The following is a 20,340-nucleotide window of genomic DNA, read 5'->3' on the forward strand; positions in this document are numbered from 1 at the left end:
CCAAAAGGAGTGTGGATTTTCATCCTCCTTCTAACAAATTAGCCCGTTTCCATCTTAGACTGCATCATCACTTACCATCAGGTGCGATTGTAGTCAAGGGCTAACTTGTAAGGAATAAAAAAAAATCATACAAAGCGTTTTGCTTCTTCATTTCTGATACTCATAGGATATGCAACTCTCTATGGTGAGATCGTGGTCACGTGCGAGGGCATTTTTTTTTTGTTAAATTTTTATCAAGAAACCAATTCAACAAAACTAAACATTACTTTATATAGTCTGTTACTTACAATGTTTGAAACGTTTGTCAAACATTGCTTAGTGAAAATATCAAGTTTGACAAGCAAGTATCACAAACAAGTTTGATTGTTAGCGAGCCGCTTAAGAGAAAAGGGTCTTGACAGTTGGTGTTAAGGACCACGAAGTTATCCTTTAAGTTTTCTGTGTGTAAGGAACGGTACCTTTAAAAACCAGATAAGAGTTTGAGTTTCTGTTTTTAAAAATGGAACCCTAAACTTGCGAAATATTTGCTCGTTCCGTAGTAGCTGGTGATAATAGGCGTATTTCCGATGGACCACTATTATTAGCCTATCTATCCATATTCTGATTCTATATTATATTCTAATTATTATGTATAATTATGTCATACTAGCGCATCCCCGTGACTTCGTCCGTATGAAATTCAGCTTTTAACATCCAAACAAAACCATCCTGGTTTTAACGTTATTCTGGCTTCCGTACGTACCGCCAAGCGATTTAGCGTTCCGGTACGATGTCGTGTAGAAACCAAAAGGGGTGTGGATTTTTATCCTCCTCCTAACAAATTAGCCCGCATCCTTCTTAGATTGTAGTCAAGGGCTATCTTGTAAAGAATTTAAAAAAATCCATATTTGCGGAATCGAAAAATCTCTCCCTCTTTTGGGGCATCAGCCCATTAGTCTATCATAGACACAAATGCCCACATTTCTCCGCAAATCCGTCACTAGCACCAATGCGGTCCTCATCGTTTCTTGTCAAACTGATTCGTGAACCCCCGTAGCAGATAGAAGTTTACCTCCGAGGAAACGAGGTCCATACTATACGTCCCATGGACGTAGGTCCTCGTACAGAAGACATTCGCACAAGATCGGCCGACTAATTTAATAACTTTATCATATTTTATTAAAATTAAGTGTATTCTAAGAAATTAAATATCACGTGTCTCAAACAAGGACAACATCGTGAGGAAACCGACATGCCTGAGGATTTTCCGAATTCTCTAGGTGTGTGAAGTCTGCCAATCCACATTAGGTTAGCGTGGACTATTGGCCTAAACCCTCACATTCTGAGAGGAGACTCGTGTTTAAACGTGAGCCGAATATGGGTATATTATAATTAACATTAAATCTATAGCACCCGCATTTTACTAAAGCCCATTAACAACCACAATGTCACTTGGGTAAGGTCATCTACGTACTCTATAATATCCACGAAAGGTTGTCAGTAGGCACCAATTGACATTAATTGCCTATAATCTCGAGTAGTCATTATGGCAGAAACTCAGGATGACCTTAGTACCATGCTTAACAACCTCAGCAGAGTTTCTCAACGTGTGGGCCTAAACATGAGCAAGACGAAGATCATGACTAATGCTCATGTACCTGGGACACACTGTCCAGTTACGTAGGTCCAATTCGGAAAAAGAGGTGAATCGCTGAATCCAGCTCGGCTAGACAGCGTTCGGGAAACTCCGCGACATCTTTTAGTCCGAAATTCCTCAGTCCTAAAGACGAAAGTCTTCGAACAGTGCGTGTTGCCAGTGATGACCTACTGATCCGAGACTTGGTCGCTGACTATGGGCCTTATTAGAAGGCTCAAAGTCACTCAGCGGGCGATGGAGCGAGCTATGCTTGGAGTTTCTCTGCGTGATCGAATCAGGCATGATGAGATCCGCAGGCGAACCAAAGTCACTGACCTAGCTCAGCGAGTCGCGAAGCTGAAGTGGCAATGGGCAGGCCACATGGTTCGAAGAGCCGATGGATGTTGGGGTCCCAAGGAGTGCTGGAATGTGAGACTCCGCACCGAGTCGACACTTTCCTCAGAGGTCGACCTCCCACTAGGTGGACCGAGGATATCAAGCGCGTTGCAGGGAGCCGCTGGTTGCTGGCGGCTCGAGATCGTTGTGCTTGGAGGTCCATGTAAGAGGCCTATGTCCAGCTGTGGACGTCTATCGGCTGATAAGGTAAGGTATCTCAAGTTTGAACTGTTTGCATTAAATAAATAAACATACATTAAACAAACAATAAAGCTAGTTTATTATTAATAAAATATCTACACGTCACATTTAGGATACATAACAAGTATGCGTTTCTCTGCTGGTATAACTTCAGAGGGTTATGCTTTAGGCGCGAAAGTCAAGCGACTGTTCTGGAACATCTGGGAGCGCTGGTCGGAGCCCTCCACCATCTTGTGGTAGTGGCTTCTCAGCACAAGTAGGTAATACACGTTGATAGCTGAAAAGTTGAATTTATTTTGTATTTGTTAACTAGCTGATGCCGCGCGGTTTTACCCTAGTTACCGTTCCCGTAGGAACACGGGGATAATATATAGCCTACTAGCGAATGCCCACGCCCTTCGTCCGCGTGGAATTCAGTTTTTCACCATTTTTCCGGGATGAAAAGTAGCCTATGTGTTAATCCAGAGTAAAATCTATTTCCATTCCAAATTTCAGCCTAAACGCTTCAGAAGCCGCAGCGTAAAAGAGGAACAAACATACTTACACACTTTCACACTTACACACAAACTTTCGCCTTTATAATATCAGTGTGAAGTGTGATTAGTGTGATAGGCTTCCTCGATAAATGGGCTATCTAACACTATTCCTAAAAGAATTTTTCAAATCGGACCAGTAGTTCCTGAGATTAGCGCGTTCAATCAAACAAACAAACTCTTCAGCTTTATAATATTAGTATAGTTAAACACAAATAAGGGTTCCGTTTTTGCACTACGCACGTTCGAAACCCTAAAAACAACGATTTTTTTGAGAGGATCTTGGGGGGTTCCAAATTATCTCTATTTATGAAGGGAAGCCTCCGATATTTGAAGTCACCCAGACGTGGGCTTTTTAACTCACGATCTCTGGGGCGCCCGGACTGATACACTCAGGCAAAACACCCTTCCCGAACGACCCTCTAAGCCGAGGTCCGAGTTTCAGAGGAGACGCCCTTAGAGAGTCGTTCCGCCCATCTACTCTGCTTCTGCCTTCGGGCCCCATCAGGCGATGCTTCTACTCTCGCCCAACCCCCCGGTGACGCCGTAAGGAGCCTACGGCACTTACACAATCAGAAAAAAAAATGCGTACGTACAAAGTACACAATCAGAAGTGAAACTTCTTTGGCGAACTAATTTATAAATCTTGTTTATATTTATCTAAAACTTTAGACTTCCGAGACTAAGAGGAAGGGAAAAAGGAAGTAAAATATAAAAAGTATTGAAAATTAATGTAAATTATAAATTAAATTTTTTCAATTTATTTCTTTATTTACATTACGCGATTTCTCTCTCTTGTTCAATCTTTCTCACTATAGCTCTCTCCCACCTCTCATTCCATAGCGTGCGTAATACGACGTTCGCTCTGTCTCACTTTTTCTCTCAATCTTTCTCGCTTGCTCTACTCTCACTCCACGGCTATTGCTTCATGCTACGTTCGCCCTGTCTTACTCTCTCTCAATCGGTCTCGATCGTTGTCTCTCTCTTTTTCGACACTTCCGTTGCATACCGGCGTGACGTTACATCTGTAAAAATTTTACCCTCATGCGCCTTAAGAAGTTTAACTTCAAAAACCTGGACCGTGGACCGTTAAAATGGACCGTGACAAAAACTTACCAATATAAACCAAGGTTAGTAATACTCCAACTAGAGTACTAAATATTTGTGTGACAATGCACATCGTAATTATTTGTTGTAAAGCAGTCAGTATGGTGCATATAATCTGAAAGATTATGTATGTTCTGACATAACGTGGTCTCTCCTGAAAACATAAGTTAAATAATTTAGTGTGTTCAAGTTTTTTACGGAAGCCTAATGATTGATTGAATGAGTTTGTTGTGGGATCTTCTCGGACCGAGGCGAGAATTTGGAACCCTCGTAACTTTAATTTTAAGTTTTCGACTATTATTACCACCATTAGATTAAATTAAATTATGACATAATCTTTTGAATTTTGATGTCTGCCATGTTGGTCAGTGGTGGTCCTGGGTTCGTATCCTGGCTATATGCAGTTTTTTTTCTTTTGAAAAAAAAATTTAGTTGAAATTGTCAGCCCGGAGTTTCGAAGTTGTTTTACTTATATGTACCCAGAAAGTCGCCATTAGGTTAATACAACAATAATTCAACGGGCATCGAACCCGAGAATTTTATTAATTTTAGTATGTTTTTTTACTTTAAGGAAGGTGGAGATTAACATTTTTAATTTAAAAAAAAAGTCATCATCATCATTATCACCCTCAATTTCGGCTAACTGTTGAGCACGAGTCTCCTCTCAGAATGAGAGGAGTTAGGCCAATAGTCCACCACGCTGGCCCAATGCATATAGGCAGACTTCACACACGTAGGAAATTAAAAAAATTGTTGGGTATACAGGTTTCCTCACGATGTTTTTCACCGTTTGAGACACGAGATATGTAATTTCTTAAAATGCAAATAATTTATAACTTGAAGGTGCATATCCCGGACCGGATTCTAACCTACGAACTTCGAATCTATCTATCACGGCTATATTTATTTGAATAATGTAGTAAAAATTGTTTTGATTTTGTATTGTGATGGAATGATATGGGATAGATGAATAGATGAATGAACAAGATGAACTCTCCTTCACAGTTTGGCGGTACATCAGCGGCGAAGAGTACATACAGGCCGATTCCGGTTGGAAGTCGGTTGAATTTTTTTTTATTAAAATTTTTATTTTTTTATTTTTAGTGTTAGCATACAGCTACTGCGTGTGAATAAAAATTAATAAGCAGTTAGCTAAAACAGTATTTTCTTATGATAAGTACCTAAGACCTATATTCCCAATTTTGAAAATACTCTTTTACTCATATAAAAAATTTCACTCCCCCTTTATCCACACGTAATATGAATATTCAGAATATTATTAAAACAAAGATCTGTCTTACCGTATGCAATCCTACGAGGAGAAGTACATTAAAGGGTATAGTGACAAAGTTTAAAACCAATATAACGGATGTAAGAAGTGTAATTTTGATCAGAACCGGTCTAAATGACTCCGACATTTGTATTAAATAAGAAATAACTGTAGCCATACCCATAATTGCATAACCCAAGTTCAGGGTAACGCCAATCTGAAAATGTAATAAAAATATAATTAGAGACAATAAACCCATTACAACTCTGTTTCTATTTAGGGCCCTCACCTTACGGCTCGTGCTTTATGAATACATCGTATATTTTTTAGGTTTTTTAGCCCCTTGTATAACAATCTACTATTGGGTATTCTGCCAGATCCTATTGAGGGAAGGACAGAACATAAAAATTAAGAAGAAGCTTATAAACCTAATTTGAAAGTAAATAGAGAAATCAGTGTAAAACCATTATGAAAGAAAACAAAATTGAATGGGGATGATGACTAGGTTTGAATATATTGATTTTTATGATACATTCGGGTAAATAAGGTCAATGTTAACTGATTTATATATATATATATTTAAAAAGCAAAGATTGTCTGGATATTTGCAAAATAAATAAGATTATAAAATTTTAAAATCTATTAATTTTTTTTTATAGTAATTAGATGAAAATTCATACAGTTTTAGCTTCCTTACATTAAATGTGACAGTTTTCAATAAATGAACTATAAACATAAACGCACAAATAACAAAGATATAAGTAATTTTGTTTAAACGCCCATACAAACCTCGATACAAACGATCAGCGAGCCAAGACGTCACTAAACCGTGCCATTTTGTAAGGAGCGTATTTCAGGGATCCGCGGCAGCGCCGCAAATCTGACACTTTAAATCCCTGTAGCTCCGAAAGTAATGATCGTAGATACTATTATATTACTTTTACAAAATTGCTTTGCTATTAGTATACTCTTAATTTATATACAATTTAAAAAACTGTCATCATCCCTATTATAGAAAACAAAAATTATAAATAAACATTAACAAAGCATAATTACTCCATGACCTTACCAGATACAAGTAGGCGAGGATGAGGCTCCCGGTCCTCAGACGGATGCAGCAGAAACAGCATTGCTGCAGAACTAGCCTTGGCTCATGTTCAGCGCTGAAAATTCGTTTATCAGGCACATTGTGGGAAAAAAATAATTATTTCATATTCAAAATTAATTTATTTCAAGAAGGCTTAGTTTCAAGCTCTTTTGAAACGTTTGCAGGGTTAATATGTATCTTGAAGTACCCTTCCAATAATGAGTCACAAGTCACTACATTGTTTTTCATTGTAATAGATGTATCTTTATTTTTGTGATCACCTAACACATATTTCAACTAAATGACCTTGGCCTGCGACCAAGTGGCAAGTCGATTCTCTTTCTACGATCGCAAACGCTTTGAAAATTATAAAATGTATAGAAATGACTATTGCTATCGATAGGTCACGTGATCGAGTTATCGATCGGATCTGTCTTTCCCGTACATAAATAACATCGTATGTGCTACCTCAGTTTGCTCAGTGCGATCAGTTTGAAGGCGGTAATAAAGTTAGTTATGTATTAATTGACCAACACTGCGCTTTCCAGTGCTGGGTTGCCATTCCAGCACCTTGGAACCATAACGTCCATCGGCTTTATGTGGCAAGCCCTTTGCCACTTCATCTTCGCGACTCGCTGAGCTATGTCAGTGACTTTGGTTCACTTGTCTTTCAAACTTTGGTTTGGTTTGGTTTGGTTGGTGGTATTAATTGAATCAAAGATTTAGAATTATCAGACAGTTCTTTCAAAAACGACTTCAATTAACACTGCACTGATCTAACTGAGAAGGTAGCACATACGATGTTATTTATTACTTTTTACTATTTAATTTTGAAGTCGATTGTACTTATTTTTTTAAATTTTACAACAAGAAATTACTAACCGTTTTCTTGGCATTATCCCTATGTCCATATTAGCCATAGTACACTAAAAATTGCGTTTTGTTTGAAATTCTTCAGTGGTGGTGTGTTTATTTCATTTAATGTCATATTTTATGTAGTGACGATGGATTTACATGAGCTTTATCAATGAACTGGTACCGAATGTGGTCAACCGGAAATTAATTGTTTTTATCATACACCTACGTTAAGTGGGTGGATTTCCCAACAGCTAAATATACCCACGCGCCATGGATAAAACCGTAGTTTCTTTAGTGGAGTATTTCTATTCACTGTGGTTTGTATTTTTTTTAATATGCTGCATTAAATTATTAATATTAAATATTGACAAAAATGAATGCTTAATATTATCCTACTAATATTATAAACACGAAAGTTTGTATGGATGTTTGGATGTTTGTTATTCTTTAACGCCGGTAATACTGAAGCGATTTGGCTGAAACTTGGAATGGAAATAGATTTTACTCTGTATTAACACATAGGCAAAATACTTTTGATTCGGAAAAAATCCATGGTTTTCCCCAGAATTGCGAGAACTGATGATTTTGATGCTATAAATGTTTGTTATTCTTTTACGCCTCGACTACTGAACCGAATTAGCTGACATTTTGTAATGAGATATATTATAGCACGGATTAACACATTGGCTACTTTTTATCCTGGAAAACTGGGACCCGAGCGATTTTTGAAAAACTAAATTCCACGCGGACGATGTCGCGGGCGTCCGGATGTGAATATTATAAAAATAAATAATGGTGGTAATAATAATAGTGGTCGGCAAATACGGGTTTTAAAAAAAAAACTACGGTTTGCCGACAATGTGGTCATTATGACAGAGACTCTGAATGACCTTAGTACCTACCATGTTCAACGATCTCAGCAGAGTTTCTCAACGTGTGGGCCTAAAAATGAACATGAGCAAGACGAAGATCATGACTAATACTCATGTACCGCTCCACCCAGTTATTGTTGAGGACTCTGCGCTCGAAATTGTAGATATATACATACCTAGGACACTCAGTCCAGGTAGTTAGGTAGGAACAATTTCGAGAAAGAGGTGAATCGCCGAATCCAGCAAGGAAACTCCACGACATCTTTTCGTCCGAAATTCCTCAGTCCTGAAAACAGTCTTCGAACAGTGGGTGTTGCCAGTGATGATCTACGGATCCAAGACTTGGTCGCTGACTATGGGCCTTATTAGAAGGCCCAAAGTCCCTCAGCGGGCGATGGAGCGAGCTATGCTTGGAGTTTCTCTGCGTGATCGAATAAGAAATGAGGAGATCCGCAGACACACCAAAGTCACTGACATAGCTCAGCGAGTCGCGAAGCTGAAGTGGCAAAGGGCATGCCACGTAACTCGAAGAGCCGATGGACGTTGGGGTCCCGAAGTGCTGGAATGGCGACCCTGCACCGGATAGGGGCTGGTCAACCCCTCACTAGGAGGACCGAAGACATCAAGCGGGTTGCAGGGAGCCGCCATCAGGATGCTGGTGATTCGAGACCGTTGTGCTTGGAGGTCCGTGCAATAGGCCTATGTCCAGCAGTGAACGATGGACGTCAATCGGCTGATAATGATCATAATGAATTATTATGAATGTGTTAATTTCTTAATTTTGTTAAAATACTTTTTTTTTTAGTTTATTTATCACAAGCCGACGCCCGCGACTTCGTCCGCGTGAAACTCGATGTAAACTTTCAACTGCGCCTATCCTACCCCTACCCTACCTCTACCCTACCCCTAGCCTACCTCTAGCCTATCCCTGTCCCTACCCTACTCCTACCTACCCCTACCTACTACTTTTCTGGTTGCTTTTTTACACCTTGTGCCCGAAAAACCCAAATATTCTACGGAACCCTATTTTTTTCCAAAATAAAATTTAGCCTATGTTACTTGTGGATAATGTAGCTTTCGAATGGTGAAAGAATTTTTAAAATCGGTCCAGTAGTTTTTGAGCCTATTCATTACAATCAAACAAACAAACAAACAAACAAACATACAAACAAAGTTTTCTTCTTTATAATATTAGTATAGATAATCATATCAGCCAATGGACGTCCACTGCAGGACATAGGCCTTTTGTAGTTATACTTTTAGTTTGACTAATGTGTAAATTTAAAAAAAAATATTGTAATATAAGCTATCTTAAACCTAGTATTGGTAATATAAACAACATATTATTTAATATTTTTATCGTTACAATTGTTAAATATCCAATTATGACTCGACAATACATTCTGCTTGCGTTTGCTCTTTTTGAGCAATAGCCAATTGATCGTCACGGAAGGAAACTGCAGGCTGGTCGGTGCCGATCGCCATCTTCAGGTAATGACTCCTCAGAACGAGGAGGTAGTACACGTTGGTCACTGGAAATATCGGCCTTTTAATAACCTTTTTTTTATTATTTTTAACTCCCAACGCAAAAAGAGGGATTTATAAGTTTGACGTATTTGTCTGTCTGTCTGTCTCTGGCACGATAGCTCCTGAACGGATGAAGCGATTTCAGTTTAGTTTTTTTTTAATGAAAGGTGACTTATAGTCGAGTGTTCTTAGATATGTTTGATGAAAATCGGTTGAGCCGAAAAGTTCTGGGGGTTGAAAATGGGGAAGAATAACCGAATGTCTGCTAATACTAGTATACTCGAGTGGGGTCTCAAATAAAACAGAATATTGATTACTTGATGGAGAGTGTAATTAATAATTTCATGACTATCGGGGGTTTTTCAAAACGGGGGCAGACTTCACACACGCAGAGAATTAAGAAAATTTTCTGGTATGCAGGTTCCTCACGATGTTTTTCCTTCACCATTTGAGACACGTGATATTTAAATACTTAAATGCACACAACTGAAAAGTTGGAGGTGCATGCCCAGGACCGGATTCGAACCCACACCTTTCGGAATCGGAGGCAGAGGTCATATCCACTGGGCTATCACGGCGCATCGTTGCAAACAGTACAGCTATTATATACAGATATACAGATAATGTTATATTTTAATGTTCACACACAATCTGCCTCATAGGCGTGCAAGCCGAGTACATTATAATATTTTTTATTTACTAATATTAGAATTGTCAATTATTTACAATGTCATTTCATAAATTAAAGTCATATAACAAACCTTAACAAACATAATAAAATAAAATTCAACCAAAGTAATATTGTCAAAACATTATACATTTTATTGATATAAAATAATTTGTCATTAAGGAACTCTGCTACTGTGTAATATCCTTTATTTAAGAGTATTTTGACCATTCTTCCTTTGAATTGCATAGCATCTAACCTTTTCAAACTCTCTGGAATATGATTGTATATGCGTATGGCCATACAATATGTGTTATTTTAAAATATATTTACTCTATGCCTTGGCACTACAAGTTTATTTTTGTATCATATTTTGTATTATATTAGTTATGTGTATGAAAGAAACTTACCAAGATGGCCCACCAATTGTAATATCCCATAAATATGAATGTTTGAGGACATAGAAACTGCAACAATTTGACGAAGTACAGTCAGTACAGAGAATACTATTTGGAAGATTATGTAGATTCTGACGTACCGTTGTCGCTCCTAGAAAAATAATAAATTATGACCTCGCAGCTGACTATCGGCTACGACGAAAAACACACACCGGCACAATTGGGTATTTGATATTTTTTTTCATTGTATGTACCAGTAGCGAAGACTGAAATTTTCTAGTACGTAACCCATTCACGTGTGTACTTGTATTAGTTTGAATATGTTTTAGGCTGAGTACGATAAATTATTATTAACGTGGATATTTATAAGGTAACCCGATAGGAATCGGGTTGCTAGGAATCGCCCCTGGTATGTACCTATATTAAAATTAAAAAGCGGTTTAGTAGAAATAACAGTGTTTATCTGCGATAACTACTTTCGGAAATAGAGACATCTTTGCGGCGCTGCTGAGGATCGCTTATGTCAGCCACTGACAATCAAGTAAGCTAACATGCCTGCAGCGCTAACGGCTTGACAGCCGATAAAACTGATCGTGTGTTGGTAGCGATGTGCATGATATCATGCCGATCATGCACTGTTTACCAACAAACAAATTAAAAATGAGGGTGTAAATCGCTAGTCCTTTCACACCAAATAATAATTATAATAAACTTGTTCATAAATTAAATAAACAGTTAATATATTTTGAATAACATTTTATAATCAAACAATCTATACTAATATAATAAAGCTGAATAGTTTGTTTGTTTGTTTTATTGAACGCGCTAATCTCTGGAACTACTGGACCGATTTGAAAAATTCTTTCAGTGTTAGATAGCCCATTTATCGAGGAAGGCTATAGGCTATATATTATCTCTGTATTCCTACGGGAACGGGAACCACGCGGGTGAAACCGCGCGGCGTCAGCTAGTACAGTCATAATTTAAAATAAAGAAGTTAGAAATGACATGCGTATTGCGTACTCTACCTCCAATTCTAATTTGTTTGTTGGTAAACAGTACACATCGAGTATGGCTGTAGCTTGGCAAATTCGTTGATGACACTCCCATGATATGCGGGCGAAGAGGGGAAAAACTGCGCGGGTGTAAGGTCGTGCGCGCGGGGCATCGCTAACCCCCTCCCGGCCTGCACGGACCACTATTCTATTTTCTACTATTCTATAGTAACGATATAAAACTATTGTTTGTACATATGTATTATGTACTTAACCAACAAGGTGAAAATCGATGTCGTGAACTATAACCCATCGTGGTCGAAGTTCCCGTAAGAATTCGGTAATGATATATAGCCTTCCTCGATTAATGCACTATCTAACATTGAAAGAGTTTTTAAAATCGGACCAGTGGTTCCTGAGGTTAGTGCGTTCAAACAAACTCTTCAGCTTTTTAATAATAGTGTAGAAGTATAGATAATTATTAATTAATACTATTTTGTTATGTTATATTCATATTTACCTTATGTAGTCCTACGAGAAGATATATATTAAACGGTAAAGCGACAAGGTTTATGACCAAAGTAAAGGCAAGTATTATTATAATTTTGATAAAGATCAGCTTAAGTTCCGACGAAGAAATAGCCAAATAAGACGTAAAAGTAATCATTGTGGCAGCCGTCATACCACAGTTCACGATAATACCGATCTGAAAAACGAATAGAAATAAAAATTATCTTACTACAGGCCACAAATGGGTACAATTTTATATAGGTACAGTTATAACGATGGACTAAGGCTGCCGGTCCATCGAAGTGGAGCGAGGCAGCGGAGCCGAGAAACAGAAATATTAACCAAAAGGATTGCACAAAATATCCGCTCCTCTTTAGTGGACAGGGCTTGCGAGCTAGTTTAAAAATTCATATAAAGCCGGTAAAACGGAGCGAGGTTAAATTTTTTTTTTTCTTTAAGTACAAGTTAGCCCTTGACTACAATCTCGCCTGATGGTAAGTGATAATGCAATCTAAGATGGAGGCGGGCTAACTTGTTAGGAGGAGGATGAAAATCCTCACTCCTTTCGGTTTCTACACGGCATTGTACTGTAACGCTAAATCGTACTTGGCGGTACGTCTTTGCCGGTAGGGTGGTAACTACCCACGGCCAAAGCCTCCCTCCCACCAGCCAAGTTTTTAAAAATTAATTAAATTTAACATTTATTTATTTAACATAGTCTGCAACTCCGCTTCGCATAAGGCTGTCAGTCCACCGAAGCGGAGCGAGGCAACGGAGCCGAGAAACGGAGAAATATTAACCAATTTATATTAAAAAAAATTATAAAAACGGTAAGCGGAGCGGGGAAAGAGTGTGGGGAATCTAGCCACTCCGCTCCGCAGCCTCGCTCCTCTACGGTGGACAGTCACAGTACGCAACTCCGCTCTGCATTAGTCCGTTTCTCTGCTCCGTTGCCTCGCTCCGCTTTGGTGGACAGGCAGCCTTAGTCTGTTTCTCCGCTATGCTCCCTCGCTCCGCTTTGATGGACAGGCAGTCTAAGAGTTGGTTTTACAACCGTAAATTTCATCACTCTTACTTTATGCCAAACTAGCAGACGCCGCGCGGTTTCACTCGCGCAGTTTCCATTCCCGATGGAATACAGGGATAACACAGCCTATGACACTCGCAAATAACGTGGCTTTTTATCGGTGAAATCAGTTCAGGAGATCGAGAGATTACCACCTAAAACCCCACGAAATATTCATTTTAATGTTAAGTATAAATGAGAAAGACAAAGCTTTTGAATAACACGGATAAAAAACGCAAATTAAGCTCTATGTGTTAAGTAGTGAATAAGTTATACGAAGTAGAAAAAACAAATAGTCTTTTTAACTAAAAAACTAAAATTCAAAGACTTCAGTTATTTTGTTTTAAAAACTAAACCGATTTTTATGTAAATGAAATGGTATCAATCTGGAAATATACTCTTTCAAACATAAAAAGAATTTTTAAAATTGGTTAATAAATGACGAAGGTAACAAATATTAAAAAAAACGTACGCATAGAGTTGAGAACCTCCTCCTTTTTTTGAAGTCGGTTAAAAAGAGAAAAATCCGTCTGAATACATTTGGTTGAGAGATATATTTATTGGTGTGTGAGTTTACCTCGTCCCCCTCAAAAAACGACAGACAATTTTTTTTATGGTGAATTTGGGTGTGTTAGTCCATAGCTAATTACTCTATGACCTTACCAGATACAAGTAGGCGAGGATAAGGCTCCCAGTCCTCAGTGGGATGCAGCAGAAACAGCATTGCTGCAGAACTAGCCTCGGCTCATAGTGAGGCAAGGCTAGTTCTGAAGTGTTTTTAGATCTGATGACTTTATCAGGAACACTATAAAAGATATGGAAGCAGTTAGTAGTTATCTTAGGCTTAATGTATTTAGAGTTACGTTCACTAAAAATCATGGAACCCTTATTAAAATGCGGAAATGCGTCGAGGCATCAAGTTGAAATTTACGAGTAAACAACAGTCATAGTACTTAGGCCAAAATCAGCTATAACCTCCGATTTCGTTGAATCTCCATAGATTTGGATGAAAATTTGGGATCAAGTATGCTTTACTCTCTACTTCAAAAGTGACATATGCTCGTCTGGCGCTTTTTGCTTTTTAGGGGTGAAATCCACCCCTTTTGTTAAAAATGGGAAGAATGCAAACCATTTTGGCATAAGAAATTGTGTTTAATTACATAAAATACATGTTTTTTTAAATATTTGTATGCATGATTTTGGTTCATTTTCGAACGCTTATAGCAACCAGCCTTTAAATTGAAAAACATGAAAAACGTTAAGTTGTGTTAGGTGTACTTCTTACCTTTATCAATCTATACTAATATTATAAAGCTGAAGAGTTTGTTTGTTTGCTTGAACGCGCTAATCTCAGGAACTACTGATCTGATTTGAAAAATTATTTCAGTGTTAGATAGCCCATTTATCTAGGAAGGCTACAGGCTATAGACAGACAGACAAAAATTTTTACTGATTGCATTTCTGGCATCAGTGTCGATCACTAATCACCCCCTGATAGTTATTTTGGAAATTTCATGTACAGAATTGACCTCTCTACAGATTTATTATAAGTATAGATAACCTAATGATTATAATGCACTTACATGCTCTCGGCTGTACACGCTTGGCCGAGGCGGCAGGTTGGAGGGGCTCCGCGCATCTGGACCACCTGGTTCCTCAACACGAAAATAAAAAATATGTTCCATGCTGAAAATAACAACAATTGGTATAGGTAACAGTGGCGAAGGTTGAAATTTAGATGATACAGTTTGATGCAAACTCCGATTACTCATATATCTAGATACATTACAACATTGAATACGCATTTTCAAAGGTGGGAATCGACTCGCATGAACTCTTCGCCGCTGATTATTGCCGTACATCCTTATCTTTAGTATTTACATCACAAGTAAATTGCGCAAACATTCCATATATTATTCACTGCACAAACATTCCCTTTATTAATAGAGTACAAGTATGTACCAACATAACTGCACAAAATCAGTGAAAAATGCGTCAATATGATCACAATGATGCTACAAGTTCACGATATTAAACTGAAAGATAACATAATTATGATTATTAGCAGACTCAGAGGTGGATTAAAAAAAATAAGAATACCAATGTTGAACAAACGTTATGATTCACCATAATTATCAGGACAACATAATTAAAAAATCAAAATGTACCTAACCAAAATAGAACTCTAGAATGGCAGAGAATACTTTGACCAGTCCCAGAGGCTAGCGACTCCGGGTGCAGGTTTAAGGGGGATCCCTTAAACCTCCTTCATGACATACACAATACATATCAAACACTCACCTTCACTGCTTAAGTTATTCTCCCGGCCTATACCAAAGTAATCCATAAAGAATAGGGATGATGACAGTTTTTTAAATTGTATATAAATTAAGAGTATGCTAATAGTAAAGCAATTTTGTAAAAGTAACAGGGTATCTGCGATCATTGCTTTCGGAGCTGCAGGGATTTAAAGGGTCAGATTTGCGGTGCTGCCACGGATCCCTGAAAAGCGCCCCATACAAAATGGTACGAAATAATGACGTCGTAGGTACATAATGCCGATCCTGCAGAAATTTATTTCTGTTTTGGTGCGGTGAGATAGTTTTTATTTTTTTCTTAAATGTAATATGTGTACCTACTAACATAATTTTTAAGTTTGTTTGTTTTAACCAATGGGCCTTTGTAGCCAAAAATAAAGAAATTATTATTATTATTATAATGATCGTTTGATTTGTATGGGCGGTCAAACAAAATTACTAATATCTTTGTGATTTGTGCGTTTATGTTTATAGTTCTAGTATTGAAAAATGTCACATTTAGGTAATGTAAGGAAGCTAAAACTGTATGAATTTTCATCTAATTACGATAAAAGATTTTTAATAGATTTTGAAATTTTATAATCTTATTTATTTTGCAAATATCCAGTCAATCTTTTTATGTACCTATAAATTAGTTAACGTTGACCTTATTTACCCTAAAATCAATATATCCAAACCCAGTCATCATCCCCATTGCACTACAAGAGATGTGGACGGCACAAGAATACTGAAGCCGACCGTACGGCGAGTAAACTAATCCCTATTCTTCACGCAAATAACTCGCGCTATCTAGCGTCGGCACGAGCCAACACGAGATAGTCGAGAGTCCATCCGATCCGTCTCGGACTACTATTTCCTACAATATTTTAAAATAAACTTACCAATGTAGGCCAACATAACTGTAATCCACGTAGCATGGCCGTTGTTGGCATAAGACAGTGCAATAATACGATGAAGTACTGTTAAAGTTCCGCATACTAGCTGGAAGAACATGAAAATTTCTATGTGGGTTGATTTTTCCTGAAAATAAAACCGATATTTAGTTACTCAATAATTGTATAAAGGCAATGTCCATCCCCGGCCCTGGACTATCCTAACCTTCCGGCAATATATCTAAAAAATCTTTATACTTTAATAATGAAAAGACGACAAAGACGTACCGCCAAGCGATTTAGCGTTCCGGTACGATGTCGTCTAGAAACCGATAGGGGTGTGGATTTTCATCCTCCTCCTAACAAGTTAGCCCGCTTCCATCTTAGATAACATCATTACTTACCATCTGGTGAGATTGTAGTCAAGGGCTAACTTGTACAGAATAAAAAAAAAATGAAATCTCAAAAACTTTATTAAAAAAGCATAAGCTGGAAGTCCTCAGCTCCGATTTTGATAATTTTTTTAAAGTCGTGTTTTTATGTTATCAAACCCCTCTCATTCTGAGAGGAGTCTCGTACTCAATAGTGAGCCAGATATGGTTGTTTTTGATCCGAAGCTACATAACATAAAACCAAAGAAAACAAAAAAAAGCTGAAAATGTTTGCTTGCTAAACGCGCTAATCTCAGGAATTACTGGTCCGATTAGAAAAATTCTTTCAGTGTTAGATAGCCCATTTACTGAGGAAGGCTATAGGTATTATCCCTATATTCCTACGGGAACGGGAACCACGCGGGAGAAACCGCGCGGTGTCAGCTAGTACATAATAAAAGAAATTACCTTATGTAGTCCAAAGAGGAGAAGCACGCAAAATGGCAACGTAAACAGGTGAATAACCACCGGTATTGGATCCAGCACCAATTCTCTAATAGATGCGACACAGAGCAAGTCAGAAACTTTTGACGAAGTGTCAACGTCGGTGAATAGTATGGAAGCTGATAAGGTCAAGTTGAATAAGACGTAACCCTGCAATAAAAAAGAAAAAACATTCCTACAACGCTACATTCGGGATGATGACTAGGTTTGAATATATTGATTTTTATGATACATTCGGGTAAATAAGGTCAATGTTAACTAATTTATACAAAAAAAAGGTAAGATTGTCCGGATACTTGCAAAATAAATAAGATTATAAAATTTCAAAATCTATTAAAAATCATTTATCGTAATTAAATGAAAATTCATAGTTTTAGCTTCCTCACATTAAATGTGTCATTTTTTAAACATAAACGCAAAGATAACAAATATATTAGTAATTTTGTTTGAACGCCCATACAAATCTAACGATCATTATGTACCTATGGCGTCATTAATTCGTACCATTTTGTATGGAGCGTTTTTCAGGAATCCGCGGCAGCGCCGCAAATCTGACCCTTTAAATCCCTGTAGCTCCGAAAGTAATGATCGCAGATACCCTGTTACTTTTACAAAATTGCTTTACTTTTAGCATACTCTTAATTGATATACAATTTAAAAAACTGTCATCATCCCTCTGCGCTATTTGAGCATAAAGTATAATGAAAAAGTTGTTAAAGAATCAAGATTCTTCTTCAGAAGTTTACAGATAGACAGCATCTTTATCTTACCAAATAAAAATAAGCAAAAATTAGACATCCCGTCTTGAGGGAAATCAAGGAACAGCATTCATCGCTCTCTGCCACCGGTTGACAATCAACCATGACTGTACTTCTCTTAGTCTCCTCACTGTAAAATGTTATAACATTTTTAGGGTTCCGTATACAGCAATGAACTATTTTTACCATGTATGTCTGTCCGCCCGCGGTTTAGTTCAACTACTGATACTTGAAAGCTTTGCGTTAAGTGCGCCAACAAAGTCGTGAAATAAAATCTGGCATAAAAAAATAAGGGTGGTATTTTAGTGTAACACAATATTCTAGTCATCGATATAAATCGTTAAGTGGGCCCCTAAATATTAAAGAACACACAATGTTATGTCATTACTCAAAGACGTGCACGCACATCTTATTTTAGTACGCAACGCGTGCATGCTGTTAGTGGACGTGGACTTAGAAAAATATTTCAATGTTTGTTCTTCGTGTTCATTTTGGAAAAGTAAAAACACAAGCCACAACACGAATAGAGAGGAAAGGTGCTATGAAAGCTACTTTCCATGGGTAAGTATTTGCGAAACAAATGACAATTCCGCGACACTTCGGGGCCCATCTAACGATCTACGATCGATGGTCCTAGTAATAAGTGGTTTTTTTTTTATATTTTCCCCGAAATATGACAAATCGGGTCCCTAACTACCAGACACTGCAGTCATTTAATCAGTAAGACTCCCAAAGCCATCCTTGAAGCTTTAATTTTGAGTGATAATATAATTTTCCAGTGATGAAAGATTTGATAATCAGTCCAAAAGTTTAAGTAAAATAGTAGTTAAAATGAGAGATTTTTGGATTCATAATAAACTAGTCTGTTTCCGAAAAGATAGGTAAGTAATTTGAATTATTTCTTAAAGGTAGCTGAGTTAATTGTGTGCTCTTCTTCAAGGCATGTTTGGAACCCTCGTAACTTTTATATCAAGTTTTCGATTTTACTTACCATCATTAAACTATGACATAACTTGTAAACTAAGCCTAATTGAAATATATGAATTTTGAATTTGAACGGCCTCCGTGGCGCAGTGGTATGCGCGGTGGATTTACAAGACGGAGGCCCTGGGTTCGATCCCCAGCTGGGCCGATTGAGATTTTCTTAATTGGTCCAGGTCTGGCTGGTGGGAGGCTTCGGCCGTGGCTAGTTACCACCCTACCGACAAAGACGTACCGCCAAGCGATTTAGCGTTTCGGTACGATGTCGTGTAGAAACCGAAAGGGGTGTGGATTTTCATCCTACCCCTAAGAAGTTAGCCCGCTTCCATCTTAGATTGCATCATCACTTACTATCAGGTGAGATTGTAGTCAAGGGTTAACTTTTTTTTATTTATTTATTTTTTATTAACTTTTTTTTATTCTTTACAAGTTTGTCTGTTTGTCAGACAGACAAACAGACAAACTTGTAAAGAATAAAAAAAAAAAATGAACTTACCTTCCTCTTGCGACTGTCACTTGTTCGGGTAAATCTGCCATGTCCACTGAATTTGGGCACGAGTGCTAACAATTCAAACTTAAAACTGACTAAGCTAATAGGGGAGGTATGTTTAATACGAGTAATCAGAGAGGATGTAAAAATGGATTTATTTGCGCTCTATTAATATAGTCCAGTAATATTAGGTTTTATCTGGGGAGAAATTTCCACTGAGCTGAATTTTTGTATACATTTTTATTACGGTGCTATTATGAAGATGTGAAAAATCAACATCGATATCGCGCCCGTTAAAAAAGTTACAAAGGTCACTAAAACAGTTTTTTGCAAATAATTCTCAGCGCTTTAATCCGAAAACGGTTAATTTTACAGAAAAACTGCAAGATATATTTTTATAGACAATTTTTATAATGACCTCTATTGACCTCCGAGCAAATATTTGCGAAAAATTTATTTTCGTGACCTTTTGACGTTTGTAACTTTTTTAGCCCTCTTGATATCGATGTCTATTTTTCACATAATAACAAGCAATTAATCAATCAATCAATTTATTTATTTGCAGATACATGCATTATATATTCAGGTGGTCGGTAGATGTAGATGGTAAATGTATCTTGCCAATTTGGCATCAAAATATTTATTAAGTATTTAATGATTCAAATGACAATTTCACCTTTTAAAATTTACATCTTTACAATAATTTTATAAGAAAACATTTTATAATTATATTACTAAAAATAGTTAGTGTGTACATTTTAACAGTAACTCGGTAGGAATTTTTCCCCAGATTGGAGTTTAAAATGCCTAAAATGACTGGACTATAATGATATGAACTTTATTATCATTTCAGCCGACATCCAAAAAGTTTGTTATCAACGCTTATTTAACCTTGTTTAATTGTATGCCATTCAATTTAAACTGACTGCCTCATTGCCAGTGGC

The 20,340-nt window shown here is 37.4% G+C and overlaps 2 protein-coding genes across 3 annotated transcripts; both read right to left on the reverse strand.

The window, feature by feature from the left end:
* Nucleotides 1-2,267: 2,267 nt before the first annotated feature.
* Nucleotides 2,268-7,247, reverse strand: LOC112054415 (uncharacterized). Its single transcript, XM_052886037.1, has 5 exons — nucleotides 7,092-7,247; nucleotides 6,192-6,285; nucleotides 5,154-5,339; nucleotides 3,862-4,006; nucleotides 2,268-2,489 (listed from the first exon to the last, which is right to left on the reverse strand). Exons 1-5 carry the CDS (start codon nucleotides 7,127-7,129, stop codon nucleotides 2,371-2,373), a joined length of 582 nt encoding a protein of 193 aa, XP_052741997.1. The 5' UTR covers nucleotides 7,130-7,247; the 3' UTR covers nucleotides 2,268-2,370.
* Nucleotides 7,248-9,280: 2,033 nt separating this feature from the next.
* On the reverse strand, nucleotides 9,281-19,787 carry LOC112054418 (uncharacterized). 2 transcript variants are annotated; one of them, XM_052886033.1, is made up of 9 exons: nucleotides 19,403-19,787; nucleotides 17,938-18,055; nucleotides 17,132-17,317; nucleotides 16,302-16,440; nucleotides 14,686-14,788; nucleotides 13,766-13,907; nucleotides 12,047-12,232; nucleotides 10,544-10,682; nucleotides 9,281-9,471 (listed from the first exon to the last, which is right to left on the reverse strand). In XM_052886033.1, exons 1-9 carry the CDS (start codon nucleotides 19,441-19,443, stop codon nucleotides 9,323-9,325), a joined length of 1,203 nt encoding a protein of 400 aa, XP_052741993.1. In that variant the 5' UTR covers nucleotides 19,444-19,787; the 3' UTR covers nucleotides 9,281-9,322. The 2 variants fall into 2 exon arrangements, with proteins under 2 accessions (XP_052741993.1, XP_052741994.1); XM_052886034.1 differs by lacking the exon at nucleotides 12,047-12,232.
* Between the last annotated feature and the right edge of the window lie 553 nt (nucleotides 19,788-20,340).

The sequence above is a fragment of the Bicyclus anynana genome, chromosome 16 (assembly GCF_947172395.1).
Source record: "Bicyclus anynana chromosome 16, ilBicAnyn1.1, whole genome shotgun sequence".
In the NCBI taxonomy this organism is placed as follows: domain Eukaryota; kingdom Metazoa; phylum Arthropoda; class Insecta; order Lepidoptera; family Nymphalidae; genus Bicyclus; species Bicyclus anynana.